Genomic DNA, 20,280 nt, shown 5'->3' with positions numbered 1-20,280 from the left:
TTTGCATACTAAGTTATATTAGTTTAGAAATACACATACAAAAGTAGACATAAAGTATGTCTATTTTTAGATTTTTTTTCTCTTCCCCAGAGCTAAAGACTGAACTCAGGCAAGTTCTCTTCCACTGAGCTAAATCCCCAACCCCTACTTTCAGATGTTTTGAGGAATCTCTAGAATGATTTCCATTGTACTTGCTTTAGTTTATATTCCTACCAGTAATATGTAAGAGTTCCTTCATGTACCTGGGATTCTCGACCTGGGAATCCAAGCAAGGGTTTCTTTGTTGATTACTATACCACTAGGATGAGATGAGATCCTAGTATGGTTTGATTTGTATTTCCTTTTCAGAGAATAGTCTGTTCACTTCTCTTGTCCATTAATCAGATTTTTCTTTTGCTGTTCAGTTTTTTGAATGTTTTTCACTCAAAAAATTTCTTGCACTGCCAGTGAAGATTTTCTTCTCTGAATCATTTCTTGGTTCTGATATAATTAATTTTAAGCCTAAATTTAATGTTGTAAATGTTAGGGGAGAGTTACCATATATCTAGACATTGTAGTTATAATTCAGTGCAAATTTTCTGTTGGTAGATACACATAAAATGATAGAAATTTTTGCTAGAACTACTTCATTGTCAAGTTTTACATTACAATATTACAGATTCTAATTGGTAGCAAATGTATCTGCTTCATTCATTCATTCATTCATTTATTTATTTATCTGCATTTACTTATTTATTTATTTATTTATTTATTTGCCTGTCCTGGGGCTTGAACTCAGGGCCTGAGCACTGTTCTTGGGCTTTTTTTCTCAAAGCAAGAGCTCTACCACTTGAGCCACAGCACCACTTCCAGCTTTTTTCTATGTATGTGGTACTGAGTAATCGAACCCTGAGTCTTTGTGCATGCTAGGGAAGCACTCTACCACGAGGCCAAACTCCCAGCCCCTGTATCTGCTTCTTGAATTCTGATTTCAAAGTCTGTCAGTGCTGGCCATGTATTCAAAGATACTTTTATGTGAATTTTGGTTGACCATAAGAAAAAAGCAACTTTTACTGATATTTTTCTTAGATTTTTGTGGTGACTTTGTTATGTTAAATTTTTAATTGGATTGTAATAGACAGTAATATTTTCTGCCTCTCCTGTCTTACCCCCAAACAGAGCTCCTTATGTTTTCACAGAGAGGCAAGCAGTGGTAGTAGTATGAAAATAAAACCTATTTCAACTGTTATGGCTTCATTATTAAGGTTAATTTCTCCTGATATTAGGATCATTTCAAGCCTAGGATAATTTAAAATAGGTTATATACTTGACAGCCATTTAGAACTCCTAAACTCCCTTTTCTTCTTCTTTTAATCTTCTTTTTCCTGATTTCTTTTTGACTTGGGAGACATGTAATATAAGATAATAATTTTCTTCCCAGTGAGCCAGTGCTAGTCTGGTAGTCTAGTAGAGATATAATACATGCTGACTGCCAATTGAATAGCTTAAGAAGCAGAAACTTGATTTGTCCTAGTTCTTGAGATTTGAAATCTGAGATTGGTGGTGGTGGTGGTAGTGCAGAAGTTCTTTAAGTAAAGGGAGTGCTGGTGCTGGGGATTGAACCCATGCTTGGTAAACCACTGTACCTCCCCCCCATTCTGGGCCTTGAACTCAGGGCCTGGGCACTGTCCTTGAACACTTTTTGTTCAAGACTAGCGCTCTGCCACTTGAACCCACAGTGCCACTTCAGGTTTTTTCTATCTATATGATACCAAGAAATTGAACCCAGGGGTTCATGTACACTAGGAAAAAACTCTACCACCAGGCCTCACTCCTGGCCCATAACGACTGTACCTTTTGAGTGACATCTCCAGTACTACGTGACCCCACCCCTTTCTGATCTCAGCCTCCTGAGTAACTGATTACACAGGGATAAATTCAGATCATCTTTAGCTCTTCATTTCCTCCTTTCATTCATCCCTTCTCTCCTTTAAGATTTCTCTTTCTATCATATGTGATTTAGGAATCTTATACATATAGACTAATTGGAGATTGGGGGTTATTCAGTGTCTTCAAAGTGACAATGGTATCTATATGCATTTGTGCTCCTAGAACCATCCCTACGCTGTCACCTCAGCACATTAGTCCTGCCATATAGTGTACCAGGCAATCCAAGAGGCAAGATACTTAGGAATTATAGGTACTTTCCACCTCCTACATGCCATCCTTATATTCATTTACAGTTTACACTGTTTATTCTCATTAATATAAATTCCTTCAGTTTTGTGTACTTTCTGTTTCTCAGTGGCATTCCTCTTCACAATAGGCTTTTTAAAACAAACCTAAGCTTATATTTTGTCACTGTCTAGATTAAAGTTTTAATTACTTTATATTGTACTTACAGTAAAGCTTTCTATTACTGTTATTCATGATCTAACTTGCCCTGTGTTTTCTGTCTCTTTCCAGTAACTGTTTTGTTTATCTGAATATAGCCTTGACTTTTGCTCATCATTTTCTTTGAATTGTAGAGACCATTCTTCAAGAAAAGCATAGCTGAACTTGATTGCTTGTAAACCTCACCTATACCTAGTTTTACCCTGAGCATTTCATAGCATTCTCTTTTTTGTATTCTCTTTCTTTGTTAACATTCCCATTTCTGCTGCCAGTCAGGGGTTTGTTTGGTTTCTTTTTTTGCCAGTCCTGGGCCTTGAACTCAGTGCCTGGGCACTGATCTTTGGCTTTCTCAAGGCTAGAACTCTACCACTTGAGCCACAGCATTTTTTCTGGCTTTTTTTGTATGTATGTGGTACCAAGGAATCGAACCTAGGTCTTTGTGCAAGCTAGAAGTCTACCACTAGGCTAAACTTCCAGCCACAGTCAATTTTTTTTTATATTTGCTATACTGTTTCACTTACACATTGTCACTCCCCCAACAGTAGAGATGAAACTTTATAAACAAATCTTTTATCTTAACATTTAAGTTAATTTTGTTAATGGAATAGGGAATCTTACTTCACTCGTCCTCTCAGGAAAGCATCATACTTTAATTAGTTGTTTGTCTGTTTGCTTGCTTTTTCTTTTTGTTCATGTACTAGTCCTGAGGCTTGCACTGCAGGCCTATGTGCTTGCTGTCCCTGAGTTTTATTGTTCAAAACAAGCACTCTACAGTTTGAGCCACAGTTCTGTTTTCTGCTTTTTGATGGTTTGGAATTAAGGGTTTCCTGTACTTTCCTGTCCAGGCTGACTTCGAACCATGATACTCAGATGTCAGCTTCCTGAGTAGCTAGGATTATAGCAGTCAGCTATTGGCATGTGGTGAAATTTTATCTGTAATTTTAGAAATTTGAGCACAAGAATGCTAGTAGTTCTCTGAATGCTTATCACTTGTTAGTATTATGCTCTTTATCATGTAATTAGGCAGTTATATAGGGCAAGAACATTTTAAATCAATATTGATTGAACAGTGCATGCTGATTCTAAAAACATTAAACATAAGCTACCTGGTAATGAAGGTAGACTGAAAAACTTTAGCCACATTACAACTTCACTTGGTATAGTGTGTTTTAGTATTGTCCAAGGGACTTTTTAGACTTTTAATTCATATGATTATTTAAAGGATTATGTAAAGGTTGAAAGTTAATAAAACTAGTAATTAGTTTTATGAGAAGTTAAAATAAGTATTGCTCAGTGTTTCTTCTTTTTTTTATTTGTCCTTTTTGTCTTCTCATATCTAATGCAGGTGAGCAATCTTTAAGAAATGAGCAAATCTTTGGCAAATAATATCAGTTAAGGAATATGTAGAACATTTTTATATGAAGAGTTCAGTTCAGTTTTAGCTTTATACTATTTATTCATTACTTGGCAAAATTAGCTAAAATCAAGACCTTTTAGCATAAGAGATCTTTGAATAGTTTTATTTTTTCTTCAGACAAGTAAATTGTAAATTGTGTATAGGAACAGCAAAACTGAAAATTAAAGCTAATGGAAAGGTACAGAAGTAGCATATTATGGTGAATTTACATGATAGTTAACTAGTGTATCATTATTATTAAACTTTTCCTTAAGTCATAAAGACAAAAGTGTTAAAGTAGAATTGGCTTTCTAACTATATTAGATTAATGAATGATAAACAGCCTAAATATAATATTTGATACATTTATAATTGCATCTGTAATGATTAAATTTAATATGACATTCTACTTTTAAGTCCTACCATTGAATCTACCAGAGAAGATTCTTCAAGTTTAGTTGCTGAACTTCAAGAAAAACTTCAAGAAGAAAAAGCTAAGTTTCTAGAACAACTTGAAGAGCAAGAAAAAAGAAAGAATGAAGAAATGCAAAATGTTCGAACATCTTTGATTGCTGAACAGCAGGTATGAGCCTAGCCTTGTTTGAAAAAGGCTAATATAAGTGAAGAAATGTAATGAAGATTTCTTGTAGATATAACTTCCCTGTTCCTCTTAATTTCCATTTTTCATGAGAAGTTATGTATTAAAAAAATAGCCAAGAAAAAGCATTGACCAAGTACAGTAACTGAATAAGATTTTTATCAATTAATGAAGAAGTGACAGATCATTTACATGGTTTATTCTGCATTAATCTCTTTTTTTTTTTTTTGTATTCTCTGTGTGCTCTTTTGTAAGCACAAACATAGGTCCAGATTTCCAAACTGGACCAGATGAAATAAAAGAGTTTTAAAACTGATAGCTATCTAATTGATGTCTTTTTAGTTTGAAAACTTAGTAGTTATATAGTGAGATTAGCAGAAATGACTTAGCCCTTCTTTCTCATATACTTATCAATTATGACAAACATTCCAAAATTCATCTCATATAAACAGTAAGCAATGAAAAAAACTAAATGATGAAATTTCTGCTTTTTGAGCAGGGAGCTTAGCCTAGTGATAGAGTGCTCGCTTAGCATGTAGGAAGCCCTGGATTCAGTTCCTCCCTACCACATACACAGAAAAGACCAGAAGTGTCGCTGTGACTCTAGTCCTCTAGTGGCAGAGGACTAGCCTTGAACAAAAGTGTCTAAAGACAGTGCCCAGGCCCTGAGATCAAGTCCCAGGACCAGGAAGGAAGGAGAGAGAGAGAGAGATATGCTTTGACAAATATTTTAAGCTTTTATGTATAAATGATACAAAAGGAAGTTATAAAGTTCTCTCTGCCAGTCCTTGAGTTTGAACTCAGGGTCACTGTCCTTGAGATTTCTCATGGCTGCCCCTCTACTACTTGAGTCACAACATCATTTCCGGCCTTTTCTGTGTATATAGCACCAAGAAATTGAACCCAGGACTTTGTGCTTTCTACCTAAGTACTCCACCACTAGGCTACACTCTCAGTTCCATAAAGTTCTCTTTTAAGGGCTCTTTCTGTATTCTTACTAGCTAAAGTATATTTAACATTTAGTGACTTTGTTGAAATTTTAATGTAGAAACGAATTATTGCCCCCCCCCCCTAATTATTTTACTCTTAAACTACCCTCTTGCTTCAAGCATTATGGTCCAAAAATCAATGAACTCTTGGGATTCAAACGGCAGCCAGAAGCCTGGCACTAGTGGCTTATGCCTGTGATTCTAGCTACTCAGGAGAATGAGGATGGAAATTCGAAGTCAGCCTGGGCAAGAAAACCATGTGATTCTTATCTGTAATTAACCACCAAGAAAACAGAAATGGAACTGTGTTTAAGTTGTAGAGCATCATCCTATAGTGAAAAGGCTGAAGGACAGTCCCAGACCTTGAGTTCAGTCCCCAAAAAGAAAAAAATGTTAGGCATGTGATGAGAAATCACGTTCAAATGACCATTTAGATCATTTCAACATTCACTGATTATTGAACTTCAAGATTTTAATGAAATGTTTAAATAATTCAGTCTTTTTTTTTTTTTTTTTTTTTGCCAGTCCTGGGACTGAACTCAGGGCCTGAGCACTGTCCTTGGGCTTTCTCAAGGCTAGAGCTCTACCACTTGAGTCACAGCACCACTTCCAGCTTTTTTCTATGTATGTGGTATGAAGGAATCGACCCGGGTCTTCGTACATGCTAGGCAAGCCCTCTACCGTTAGGCCAAACTCACAGCTAATTCATTCTTCCTTATGAAAGCAGCCTGTGTAGTTAAAATTTCTGATTGTCTCATGGTATCTCTGTAGGCAATTAGATCCATGAAATTTATAGGAAGAAAGTGTATAAGTCAGAGAATAAGTCTTAATAAGCCGGGCAACGGTGGCTGAAGCCTGCAATCCTAGCTACTCAGGAGCTGAGATCTGAGGATCATGGTTCAAAGCCAGCTCAGGTGCAAAAGTTTTTCATAAGATTCTTATCTCCGGTTAACCACCAGAAAACTAGAAGAGGCCCTGTGGCTCAAGTAGTAGAGCCTTGGACTAAAGAGCTCAGGGACAGTGCCCAGGCCCCTCGACTGAAAAAAGAAAAATAGGTACCACAGAAGTGTAAGTTTATTAGTATTAGCTGCTAAATGTATGCAGATAATGTAGTTATTCTTTGTTTCAGACCAATTTCAACACTGTTTTAACAAGAGAGAAAATGAGAAAAGAAAACATAATCAATGATCTTAGTGATAAATTGAAAAGTACAATGCAGCAGCAGGAGAGAGATAAAGGTCAGTACTATTTTTACTAAGATTTTTAATCCTTTTGAAAAATGTAAGAATAGTTTTCATTATGTAATGCTTATTTCAATTTGGTGTCTTTTAGATTTGATAGAGTCTCTTTCTGAAGATAGAGCTCGGTTGCTTGAGGAAAAGAAGAAGCTTGAAGAAGAAGTCAGTAAGTTGCGTAGTAGCAGTTTTATTCCTCTTCCACATATAACTGCTGCCCCAGAGCTTTATGGAGCATGTGCACCTGAACTCCCTGGTGAAACAGAAAGACAGGCCGTGGAAACAGCAGAGGAAGGAAGAGTGGATTCAGCAATGGAGACAAGCATGATGTCTGTGCAGTAAGTGTCTGTGTTTAGATCCTCAGTGCAGTTCTGTAAGTTATAAAATTTATATAAAGTATATAATTCAATCAAAACCTTTGGAAGACATCCTATGTATTCTATGTATAGAATGCATTCTACATATGTATTTAAATATTTCATTCTATGTATACCAAAAGATTATTAGCATTTGATAGAAAACACAGTAAAGGAGACAAGGAATTCAAAACCAAAAAGCTTTATCAAGGGTACTTGGAAACTTTAAAAGACTTGCTGAATCCAAGTCCAATGAGTGTTGGTGATAATCTGCTAAATTAAAGTTTGGGAGCTGAGATTTCCCACAAGCAGCACTCCATGACACCACAGTAGTATCTATTTATCAGGTAGATCAAAAGTACTACAAAGCACAAAGCTGCTATGCAGAGAGATCCGAAGGGGAATATAACAAAGAAACTAAGGACTGGTAAAGGCAGGATCGAATCTGTCTATAATAAATGTCCATGACTGAAATCACACACAGGAACATGGGCAAGCACTCAGAGTTTCAGTGCTACCTCAGAGATTTCGTTTGCTGAGCATCATGGTACACACCTGTAATCCCAACACTCGGGGACGACAAGGTAGGAACATCAAAAGTTTCGACTCAGCTGGACTATACAGTCAGTACCAGGCCATTTAAGGTTATAAGACCCTGTGTCTGAGATTCTGGTACCATAGGTTGTTAAGATAATTTATGAAGGAAAGTAAGGGGAGCTAGCAGGAGATGTCAAAAAGGGCTACATGGAATAAACTCCTGTCCTGCCCATGCTCTCCTTCTAAAAAAAGAACAGTAAGAGCCAGGCACTGACACTGAGATCTGAGGATCATGGTTCAAAGCCAGCCTGAGCATTAAAAATCTGTGAGACTCTTATCTCCAGTTAACCATCAGAAAACCGGAAGTGGCACTGTGGCTTAAGTAGCAGAGCATTTGCCTTAAGCTGAAGGCAGGGACAACCAGCAACCAAAAAAAACACAAAACAATGAAAAACAGTAAATAAGATGAAAAGGATGATTAAGACAGAGAAACAAAACAGTGACCTACCCTTCAAAGGGGAAGATGGAGGAAGACTAAAAGAGGAGCACTGTGCTTGAGGTCCCAGGACCTCAAACTTATATTAATGTCTGCAGAGGGGAGGGTGGGCAGTCCTAAGATACTTTTTTGTTTGTTTGTTTGTTTTGCCAGTCATGGGGCTTGAACTCAGGGTCAAACACTGTCCTTGGACTTTTCTCAAGGCTAGAGCTCTACCACTTGACCCACAGCACTACTTCCAGCTTTTTTCTATGTATGTGGTACTGAGGAATCGAACCCAGGCCTTTGTGCATGCTAGGCGAGCACTGTACCACTAGCCCAGAACTTTTATGTGTCATTCATTCTCAGAGACGGGGCCGTGTGACATCAACTCTTCCACAAGATGTGGTAGGACTCACAAAGGAAATTTGGGGTGCTGTTTTGTTTCCTTCTTTCCTACTTTCCTTCCTAGCTTCCAATTAAAATTTACTTAATAAACATAATTCTCTCTTTTAGAGAAAATATCCATATGCTGTCTGAAGAAAAGCAGAGAATAATGCTCTTAGAACGAGTAAGTAAATTCTCAATATTTTCATCTTAGGAAAGCATTTAAGTGAGCCTTATTCTGGTAATATACAGTAGCCTATTTACATTTGTGAGTTACATGTTAAATTTATTTATTTATTTATTTGGGGGTGAAGGATCATGGGGCTTGGACTTGGCGTAGGCACTTTCCCTGAGCTCTTCAGCTCAAAGTTACTGCCCTACCCTTGAGCCAAGCCCCACTTCCCATTTTCTAGGTTAATTGAAAATAAGAGTCTCAGGTTCTTTTGTGACCAAACTGGCTCTGAACCTTGATTCTTAGCTCTCAGTCTCCTGAGTAGCTAGGATTACAGGCGTGAGCCACCACGCCCTACGTTAAATTTATTTTTATAGCTAGTGTTTTGAGAAGTCATGTTCAATTCTTATGACTTAAACAATTGGCAGTAGTTTCAGGCCTCTTAGAACTTGCTAGTGCTTGACATCTATATAAAGAGAAATGTTTTCTTGGCTAGACGTTGGTAGCTAATATTTGTAGTCTTAGCTATTCAGTAGGCTGAAATCTGAGCTTTAAAGTTCAAAGCCATCCAGAAAAAAGTTTATGACTTGGATGTGGGACATAGAGGGTGTTGCTCAGCGGATATGTCAGACTTGAATGAAAAAGTCAAGATAGAATGAGGCCCTGAATTAAAGCTCCAGAACTGGCACACATACATATAGGAAAACATGTTAAATATGTATTTTTGTGAAATATATTTTTTTGGTTGGTCATGGGGCTTGAACTCAAAGCTAGGGCTCTGCCACTTGAGTCACATTACTACTTCCAGTTTTCTGGTGGTTAATTGGTGATAGGAATCTCATGGACTTTGGTTGTGTGAGTTTGGCTTTGAACTGTGATCCTCAGATATCTGCCTCCTGAGTAGCTAGGATTACAATAGGCGTGAGCCACTGATGCCCAGCTTGAAATAATAGTTTTATTCAATGGCAGTTCAGAATTCAACTAAGTAATAAATAAGAATTTTATACATTCATTTTTTTTCATTTTTTTCATTTTTATTTTTTGTCTCTATTTACATATTTTAAGAAAGAATTATAAAAGGGCTGGTGGCTCATGTCTGTAATCTAGCTACTTAGGAAGCTGAGATCTGAGGATCAAGGTTCAAATCCAGCCTGTGCACAAAAGGACTTGAGATTCTTATCTCCAGTTAACCTCTAGAAAATGGGAAATGGGGCTTGGCTCAAGGGTAGGGGGCACCTGGAGCTGAAGAGCTCTGGGACAACATCCAGGCCTAGGGGTAGGGCGGTAGCCTTGAGCTGTAGAGCTCAGGGACAGCACCCAGGCCGAGTTCAAGCCCCATGACCCACCAAAAAAAAAAAAATTATATGTTAGAAGTGAGCAAAAATATAAAGCAAGTTGACAAACCAGATATAGATGTAATAAAGAATAATTGACTGGAGCTAGGAGTTTGGCTTACTGGTAGAGTGCTTATCTAGTGTGCACAAAGACCTGGTTTGATTCCTTGGCACCAAAAACTTGAAAAATGCTTGAAGTGGTGCTATGGCTCAAGTGGTAGAGCTTGAGCCTTGAGAAAGCCCAAGGACAGTGTGTAGACCCCGAGTTCAAGCCCCAAGACTGAGAAAAAATAATTGAACACTGTTGGCGGGAATATAAAACTTGCCCAACCACTATGGAAAGCAGTATGGAGATTCCTCAAAAGAGCTTCCCTATTATCTAGCAGTCCCACTCCTGGGCATTTATCCACACTAAAGTAAAGCTACTGGCACAACTATGTTCACTGTAGCATCATTTACCACAGTTAAGATATGGAACCAATCCAGATGTCCCTCAGTGGATGAATGGATGATGAAAACGTGGTATATATACATTTATATGTATATATACAATGAAATTCTATGCTTCCATGAGAAAGAATGACATCTCCCTATTCAAAAGGAAATGGAAAAATTTGGGAAAAATCATATTAACTGAAGTAAGCCAGACCCAAAAAAAATAGGCTCCATGGTTTCCCTCATTGCTAATAATTAGTACGTGCATAGGATAGTCCCAACAGAAGTTTATAGTAGACCAATAGCTATCTATGGACATATGACCCTACAAAATGATAATCGAAATGATATCCACAACATGGAAATGAGAGGATTTTGTTGTGGTGATTGTTCTTCCTGTGTGTGTTAATTTACTTGGTTTTTCTTTCTTTTTTTTTCTCTCCTCTGGTTTATTCCCCATGATTACTGTTCCTGATTTGTATATAGTTTATCTGATTTGGGGATGGGAAGGGGGAATCACAGAAGCAGTGGGACAAAGTGTGGACTAATGCAATGGGTGATACTCACTAGACACTATGTTGGAAATAAACTTTAGAGCCTGAGCAGGAGGGGCGACGGGAGTAGGAGAAAATGAAGGAGGGCCAATACTGTTTGAAAGCAAATGTACTCATTACCTTATGTAATTGTAACCCTACTATGTATCACCTTTATACAGTAAAATAAAATTTAAAAAATGGGTGGGGAAGAATTTTGCAAGAATGGGCCTGCTTTTGTTTGGTTCAGAGTTGTATACAATTGGCAAATCTTCATTGAGTATCCAGTTTCATACAACTCAGAGATGGAGCACTTGCCGAGCATGCCCAATGCCATTGATTTAATCTCTAGCACTAGTTTCATATCCTAGACTGTTGAGATTTCATCAGCATGTTTTTGTGTTTGCTTTTGTTTTTTTTGTCTTTGTTGTTGTTGCTGTTGCTGGTCATAGGGCTTGAACTCTGGGCTTGGGCACTGTCCCCAAGCTCAGCTCAAGACTAGCTCTTTACCACTTTGAGCCACAGCACCACTTCCAGTTTTCTGTTGAATAATTGGAGATGAGTCTCGTGGATTTTTGTTCCTGGGCGAACTTTGAACTGCATTCCACAGATCTCAGCCTCCTGAGCAGCTAGCATTAATTATAAGGGTGAACCATCAGTGCCCAGCTCATGTTTATACTTTAAAAGCTTATGTGATTTAAAAATCCAAAGTTAAGGCCAGCACTGATAGCTCACACTTCTCCTGAAAATAATAGTTGGAAACAAGCAAAAATAATATTCTTGTTAGTATTTTATTCAGAAACTGTACATTAGGTTGAAGAACTTTGATTTATTTGTATAAGTATAAGGGTAAACCACGGGTCCTCTTTTTTTTTTCTACCTGTAGACACTACAGTTGAAAGAAGAAGAAAATAAGCGGTTAAACCAAAGACTGGTAAGTTGTTTTCTCAGTGGTATTTAATGTTTTATCATTATTTACATTTTTTTTACAGAAATCTGCTGTCTGAAGGATGTGTGTTTTGTAATTCTAGTGCATTTGTTAAGCCATATTGTTCACTTAGTACTACTGATTCTTAAAGGTGAAGTTGGGTCAGTTGTCACATATGACCGACTTTCTTTCTTTCTTTCTTTCCTTCTTTCTTTCTTTCTTTCTTTCTTTCCTTCCTTCCTTCCTTCCTTCCTTCCTTCCTTCCTTCCTTCCTTCCTTCCTTCCTTCCTTCCTTCCTTCCTTCTTTCTCTTTCTTTTGTCCTAGGGCTTAGAACTCAGTGTCTGGGCACTGTCCTTAAGCTTTCTCAAGGCTAGCACTCTATCATTTGAGTCACAACACCCCTTCTGGCTTTTTCTGTGTATGTCATACCAAGGAATTGAACCCATGGCTTTGAGCATGCTAGGCAAGCACTCTACCACTAGACTACACTCCCCAGCCCACATGTGACTTTAGATTCATGCTTATATAATGTTTGGTTCTGAAGAAAACTGTTTTGGAAGTCCACAATTAGGGTTTGCAGTCTCAGTATTAAATTTAAACCAAGCAGTAAGTTGCAAATTAGAGCTATCCTTCATAGGCTGTTTGAAGACATACATGCTTACTTACAGGTGTGCATATTCGATGTATCATACCCTCTCATAAATCTTGTCTTCTCCTTAAGTGATGTCTGAAAGAAAAAGACCTTTTATGCTCTTCTGATTTTGTTTGAATAATGCATCTAATTAGTTATTGCCAGTCCTAGGCTTGAGCTCAGGGCCTGACCACTGTCCTTGGACTTTTTCAAGGCTAGAGCTCTACCACTTGGGCCCTAGTACCACTTCCAGCTTTTTTTCTATGTAGGCAAGCACCCTACCGCTAGGCCAAACTCCCACCCTCAGCTTACTTGTTTATAGCCAGTTATTCTTTAGCAAAGCAATTACCTCATTTTTCTAATTTTAATAATTTCTAGTTTGAGATTCTATTTGTTGGTGGTGTTTGTATATAGTACTGAGTTTAAATTCAGAACTTAATATTTCTTAGGCTGACTCTGCCACAAAAGCCAGCTCTGATTTTGCTGGAAGCTTTAGATCTGGTTTTATTTTGTTTTGTTGTTGTTGTTTTTCGTTAGTCTGGCAAAAGTTCCTAGCTTTCCTTGAACTATGGACCATCTCCTCTTATCCTCCAGGTGTCTGGGATCATAGGTGTAAGCCAACAGCTCTCAGCATAATTAATAGTTTTATGAGGCAATAGACATACTTTATGACCACATTCTTTTTCTTTTTCTTTTTCTTTTTTATGACCACATTCTGTCCTTTCAAGATAGTCTTTGGAATTGATTTTTTTTGTTTGTTGCTTCTTTTTTTTCATATATTTTTTATTGTAATTAATAGAAGGGTTACATTATATTCCATTGGTCTTCAGGCCTGTTATTGTGCCAGTACCAAGTTGTTTTGGTCACGATAGCTCTGTAATAGTGTCTCAAGTTTGGTATTGAAATTCCTCCTGCACTGTTCTTTCTCCTGAGAATTGTTTTTGCTATATGGGGTTTTTTATTCCATATGAAATCTTGGATTGCCTCTTCTATTTCTTTAAAGAATGACGAATGACATTGGGATATTGATGGGTATTGTGTGAATTTGTAGATAGCCCTTCCAATCCAGGAACATGGGAGGTTTTTCCATTTCCTCAGTTCTGCTTTAATTTCCTTTTTCAGGGTTTTAAAAGTTTTCATCAAAAAGGTCCTTTACATTCCTAGGTACTTTGTTTTCTTTGAGCTATTACAAAAGGAGTTGCTTTCTGATTGTTGCCTCGATCCTCTCACTGTTGACATATAAAGGAAGGCAGTTGATTTTTGAGGGTTAATTTTATCCCCTGCTACCTTTCCAAAGTTTTGAATCAGCTCAAGCAGCTTGGGAGTGGAGTCTATAGGGTTCTTTAAATACAGAATCATGTCATCTGCAAAGAGGGAAAGTTTAACTTCCTGTTTCCCTGTTTGGTTCCCCTTTATGCTTGCTTCTTGCCTTATTGCTCTGGCTAGGAATTCTGATACTATGTTAAAGAGGAGTGGAGAGAGTGGGCATCCTTGTCTCGTTCCTGATTTTGGAGGGAATGGCTTTAGCTTTTTGTATAATACTAGCTGTGGGTTTGATTTTTTTTTTTTAAGCTTTCATTTTTTTCAGGTAAGGTTTCTTCTTCGTGGTTTTATCTTTCTTTCTTTCTTTCTTTCTTTTTTTCTTTCTTTATTTGTTTTGTGGGTCATGGGGCTTGAACTAGGCCTGGCTACTGTCCCTGAGCTCTTCAGCTCAATACTACCAACTCACCCTTGAGCCAATCCCCACTTCCCGTTTTCTAGAGGTTAATTGGAGATAAGAGTCTCAGGTCCTGTTGTGCCAGGTCTGGCTTTGAACCTTGATCCTCAGATCTCAGCCTCCTGAGTAGCTAGGATTACAGGCGTAAACCACTGTGCCCGACTTCAGTAGTGAAACTCTTATGCTCTAAGTTGAACAACTAATCACATATTCTGTAGTGATTGAACCATCCACTGTTAAATTTTCAAAAAGACTTTGAAAATAATCTGCCTATTCCAGGCATGCCAACCTCTTAATTTATTTAGTTAATCCAAAAACAGTCCATGTTCTCTTTAGCAGGGATTTTATTGGCGTATTTTTTCTTTCTCTCCCCCCATTTCCCCTCCTTTTGTGCCAATCCTGAAGCTTGAATTCAGGCCCTGGGTGATATCCCCTTAGCTTTTTCACTCAGAGGTGCTCTATTACTTCAGCCATACTTATGCTTCTTTTTGGGTTTTAGTTCACAATAGAGTCTGACAGACTTTATGTCTGGGTTGCTTTCAAACTTGATCTTCAGATCTCAGCTTTGTAAGCAGCTAGGATTACAGAGTGAGCTAGCAGTAGCCAGATGTATTTAGAGAACAATAACTTGTATACCATTGATATTTCCTCATTTATGGATAAGATAGAGAGACACACAAACATGCGGAAGGGCCTTCAGATGTGAAGACACTTGATGCAGATTTGCATGCATATTCAAATTTTTATCTCCAGATCCAAGCACTCATTTATAGTAATTATATTGTTTTTTGTTTTTTGAGGTTTTTTGTGCCAGTCCTGGGCTTAAGCTCAGGGCCTGAGCACTGTCCTTGGATTTTTCTCAAGGCTAGAACTCTACCACTTGAGCCTCAGCACCACTTTTGGCTTTTTCTAAGTATGTGGTACCAAGGAATCGAACCCAGGTCTTTGTGCATGCTAGGCCCTATAGTAATTATATTGTTTTTTTAAAAAAGGTAAGGTTTTAAATAATCTGAGTCAAGTTGAATATGGCTGAAATGGATGCTTATATCCTGGTGTGTTGGTACATTGTGAAAAAAAAAAACTGTCTCATATCAAAATGTGCTTCTTAAAACTTAGTGCTTTGGCCTGGTGGTTTGTCTCTTGTTTAGGAAAAAAAGGAACTGCTTTGGGATAAGGAAGGATTTTTTTAAATAAAAGTTTTGTCTTGGGGGCCGGGAGTTTGGCCTAGTGGTAGAGTGCTTGCCTAGCATGCACGAAGACCCAGGTTCGATTCCTTGGTACCACATATATAGTAAAAAAGCTGGAAGTGGTGCTGAGGCTCAATTGGTAGAGCTCTAACCTTGAGGAAGTCCAAGGACAGTGCTCAGGCCCTGAGCTCATGCCCAGAACTGGCAGAAAAATAAATAAAAGTTTTTTTCTTGGGCCTAGAGTTTGAATTAGTGGTAGAGTGCTTGCCTTGAATGTTCAATTCCTTGGTACCACATACATCGAAAAAAGCAAGAAGTGGTGCTGTGGCTCTAGTGGTAGAGCTCTAGCCTTGAGAATACCCAAACACAATGCTCAGTCCCTGAGCTGGAACCCAAGCCCAGGACTGGCCAAAAAGAAAAAAAAAAGTTTTAAGCTGGTTTCTTTTCAGAATGGAATTAAGACATACATCAGATCATTCAAGAAATAGCTGAGGGTTCCAGTGTTCTGGTCTATTGTTAATCTTGTTAAAAGTTACCTTATTTTAACAAACCAGTTGTAAGCAGAATATGAACCTGAGCTCAATAAACCTGAAGAGAGGGATAGAACCTGCTGCATTTGGTTAAATAAGGGAGCAGCCCTCCTCTTGCTCTGTGGTTCTTGTAAAGCATATTTATAACAACATCGCTATACTACCATCACTCGAGCTAGCTAAGATAACCATGAATTCAAGGCCTGCTTGAACTATATAGACATGGCTCCAGTCTTCTCTTCCCCCAAAAAGAGGTGGGGAAGAGGAAAGAGAGCAAGAAGAAGGGAGGAAGTAGTTGATTGGAGTTAAAAGTCTCATGGACTTTCCTGATCCATTTGACTTTGAACCACAATCCTGCTGAGTCGCCTTAGATTTCAGGCATTTGCCACCCAGCGCTATTGCTTTCTTTTTTAAATTTTTTATTGTTGGGGTGATGTACAGAAGGGATTACACTTACATTCATTAGGTAGTGGGTACATTACTTCTTGAACACTGTTCCCCATCCCATGTGTTTTCTTACTTTCCCTGCCCCTACCTCCTCTCACTCATCTTGTTTTTCCCTTACCTTCCCTTTTTCAAATAAATAAATGAGTAAACAATACACCAAATTCTGATACAGTAACAACATGAGATGAACCTTAAGGGGAAAAGAAAAGAAACAGCTTTACATAATACATTAAGAACAACAGTCACAAAGATAAACCTCTTGTTTCATATCTTTGAGTTCATTTTGCTTAGCCTCATCCCATATGGCCATATGTACATAGCTTTTGAGCTATTATGATCCTCTATTAGGAGAATCCTAGATGTGTAGTAATTGTTACAAATGAGGGAAACCATGGAGCCGATGTTTCTTTATGTCTGGCTTACTTCACTTAATGTGATTTTTTTTCTAAGTCTTTCCATTGGGGCAATGTCATTTTTTTCTGATGGCAGCATAGAATGTACTGAGGGACATCTGGGTTGGTTCCATGTCTTAGCTATGGTGAATAATGTTGCAGTGCACATGGTTGTGCATGTAGGTTTAGGCTGGCCTTGTTTCTGGGTACTTGGGTAAATGCCCAGGAGTGGGATTGCACAAGTGCTATTTCATCTTTTTTTTTTTTTTTTTTTTTTGCCAGTCCTGGGCTTGAGCTCAGGGTCTGAGCACTGTCCTTGGACTTTCTCAAGGCTAGAGCTCTACCACTTGAGCCTCAGCACCACTTCCGGCTTTTTCTATATATGTGGTACCAAGGAATCAAACCCGGGTCTTCATGCATGCTAGGCAAGCACTTTAACCACTAGGCCAAACTCCCGGCCCTTCATCTTTTTTTGTAATGTAAATATGTGATCATTTTTGTTAATGTGTAAGATTCATACAGTGTTTTTTTTGTCATAGATGTCTCAGAGCATGTCTTCAGTATCTTCAAGGCACTCTGAAAAGATAGCTATTAGAGAGTAAGTATCTCACTTTTATTTTGTGGGTAAATGTGTTCAGTTCAAATTGTTCAGGCACCTGAATGCTTTGTACTCAGTGGTAGTAAAAGTATATTGGAAAACAAGGTCATTCTAAATTATTATCTTAGAATCATTAGGCTTACATTCCAAATCCTTGCTTTAGCTTTGTCATATTGCGTATTTTCATGCAAATATGCTTCAAGTGTTTTGGGTTCTACCTAAGATTTTAGCTAATGTCACCTCTTAAATTCCTATTTCTCTTCTTTGTCCATTTTATGTTAGAGTTTTGATTTTAAGATGGTGTTCCCTTATTTTAACTTTTTAGTTTGTTGAAAACATACAGGTTCATAATAAGCTTGGGAATTTATCAAGGGAATATTTTTTCTTTTGGCCAGTCTTGGGGCTTGAACTTCAGGGCCTGGGGTTTGACAGGACCAGAACCAAGACCAAGCAAAAATTTACTGAACTGAATGTTTCTAAGATCTCTTCGTTTCAGTCGGTTTTTGACTAAATTTTCCTTGCCAGATATCTTTGATTCTGGCCTTAAACATTTCATTAGTTTTATCTTCTCTAAGTGATTTGAAAGAGCGGTATTTTGTATTTTGTCTTTTCCAGCCACATGGCAAAACAGTGGGTAATTCATTTATGGCTTTCTGAAGATTACAGAGAGATAAACCCTAAAATAATTTTCTTAGAGATTGTCATTTCCTTGGCCGGGAGTTTGGCCTAGTAGTTAAAGTGCTTGCCTAGCATGCATGAAGACCCGGGTTCGATTCCTTGGTACCACATACATAGAAAAAAAGCCACAAGTGGTGCTGAGGCTCAAGTGGCAGAGCCTTGAGAAAGTCCAAGGACAGTGCTCAGGCCCTGAGCTCAAGCCCAGGACTGGCAAAAAAAAAAGCAAAACAAGAGATTGTCATTTCCACCTTTTTGGTTTCACCAAACACAAAAGGTATTTAGCCAAAACAATATTTAATGCATAGTATGGCAGCAAATATTTGTAGAATTACCAAATAATTAATAAAAGACCACTGTCCTTTAAAACCTCCCTAGCTAATTGATGATTTATGTGAGAGATTAGTTAAAAGATCCTTAAAAATAGGAAATCTGGCCAGGCATGATGGCTCATACCTATAATCCTAGCTAGTCAGGAGGCTGAAGATCGAAGTTCAAAGCCAGCCTGAGCACTAAAAAGTCTGAGAGAGTCTTATCACCAGAAAACTTGGAAGTGGTGCTGTGGCTCAAGGGGTAGGACAGTAGCCTTGAGCTAAGGAGCTCAGGGACAACAACCAGGCTCAGAGTTCAAGTCCCATGACCAAGTGACAAAAAAAGAAAAAAGAAGAAATATGAATCCAGGCTAGTGCTTATAATCCTGGCTACTCAGGATGCTGAGATCTGAGGATTGCAGTTCAAAGCCAGACTGGGTTGGAAAGTCTGTAAGATTCTGCTTCCAGAAGCACAGAAAACCAAAAGTGGGCCTGCTGTGATGGCTCACACCTGTAATCCTAGCTACTTAGGAGGCTGAGATCTGAGGATCAAGGTTCGAAGCCAGCCCAGGCACAAAAGGACCTGAGACTCTTATCTCCAATTAACTTCTAGAAAATGGGAAGAGGGGCTTGGCTCAAGGGTAGGGTGGTAGCCTTGAGCTGAAGAGCTGGGGACAATGCCCAGGTAGTAGCCTTGGGCAAAAAAGCACAAACAGCATCCAGGCCCTGAGTTCAAGCCCAAGAACCAACCAAAAAAAAAAAAAAGGAAATTTGATATTCAAGTTGGGTATAGTGACTTCCATCTATAATCCTAGCTGCTTTGGGAGATGGAGGATTATGGGTCAAGTACAATGAAGACATCAGTCATGGTAGTGTAGTCTGTTATCCTCACTGTGCATGTGAGGGTAGGTAGGAGAACGACACCTGGAGACTGACCCTAGGCAAAAGTGGGAGACCTTATACAAAAATAAATAAAGCAAAAAGGGCTGAAGGTGTATATAACACAGGTAGTAGAATGCCTGCCTAGCAGGTCAAAGGGAAATACATGTTTTTCCAAGACCTATTGGTGTTTTGAACAACAGAAGAGGAAGTCACCATTTGAGCAACTAGGCAGTTGTAGCTCAGAAGGCTAGCTAGTCTACCACTTGAATCACAGCTCCACTTCTGACATTATGGGCAGTTAATTGGAAACAGGAGTCTCACAAACATTTCTACCCAAGCTAGCTTCAAATCACTATCCTCAGATCCCAGCCTCCTAAGCAGCTAGAATTACAGAGGTAAGCCAGTGGTGCCTGGCTTTTTCAGCTCCTTCAACACAAAGGACAGTGGTCTCCTCGATATGTCTAGGTGTAAGTATACATATAGTTCAGGGTTTTTTGTTGTTTTGTTGTTTTGGTTTGGTTTTTTTGTTTTGTTTTGTTTTGTCAGTCTTGGGCTTGGGCTCAGGGCTTTCTCAAGGCTAGAGCTCTACCACTTGAGCCACAGCATACCACTTCTGCCTTTTTTTTTCTATGTATGTGGTACCGAGGAATTGAACCCAGGACTTCATGCATGCTAAGTAAGCACTATACCAATAGGCCAAACTCCTGGGCCCTAGTTTTTTTGTTGTTGTTGTTTTTTCTTTAAAAGGAAGTATTTAACAATTGGAAAATTTAGTGACAGGATCTAGTTCTTTGACAAATACTGTGGCTACTAATTAGATCTCTCTGAATTTGTTTCCTCATATAAAAGATTAGGTAAAAAAACATCTGAGAGAGGTTGAAATAAGTATTTTTTTCACACCCATCTAAGCAACTTTTTTTTCTTTAAATAAATAACTCAGGCTTGTGAACCTAGCTACTTAGGAGGCTGAAATCTTGAGGATCATGGTTTAGAGAACTGAAGCCATCTTCAGCAAAAATTAAGCACCAAAAAAATCTGGAAGCAGAATTGTAACTCACGTGGTAGAAGGCTAGCCTTGAGCAAAACAGAGCTCAGGGACAATACCCAGGACTTGAATTCAAGCCTCAGAACTGATAATTAATAATACATTCATAGTTTCAG

General features: G+C 38.3%; 1 protein-coding gene across 4 annotated transcripts in view; it reads left to right on the top strand.

The window, feature by feature from the left end:
* Rb1cc1 (RB1 inducible coiled-coil 1) overlaps nucleotides 1-20,280 on the top strand; it is a 90,068-nt gene that overhangs the window by 65,622 nt on the left and 4,166 nt on the right. For all 4 annotated transcript variants that reach the window (XM_090338815.1, XM_090338816.1, XM_090338813.1 and 1 more), the window contains exons 16-21: nucleotides 4,187-4,352; nucleotides 6,486-6,594; nucleotides 6,689-6,929; nucleotides 8,476-8,530; nucleotides 11,707-11,754; nucleotides 17,193-17,251. In XM_090338815.1, the coding sequence (XP_090194941.1) occupies nucleotides 4,187-4,352; nucleotides 6,486-6,594; nucleotides 6,689-6,929; nucleotides 8,476-8,530; nucleotides 11,707-11,754; nucleotides 17,193-17,251 (678 nt within the window). The remainder of the gene's footprint in view (nucleotides 1-4,186; nucleotides 4,353-6,485; nucleotides 6,595-6,688; nucleotides 6,930-8,475; nucleotides 8,531-11,706; nucleotides 11,755-17,192; nucleotides 17,252-20,280) is intronic.

The sequence above is a fragment of the Megascapheus bottae genome, chromosome 9 (assembly GCF_031878675.1).
Source record: "Megascapheus bottae isolate mThoBot1 chromosome 9, mThoBot2.hap1, whole genome shotgun sequence".
NCBI classification, from domain to species: domain Eukaryota; kingdom Metazoa; phylum Chordata; class Mammalia; order Rodentia; family Geomyidae; genus Megascapheus; species Megascapheus bottae.
This window is presented reverse-complemented; position numbering and strand designations above follow the sequence as displayed.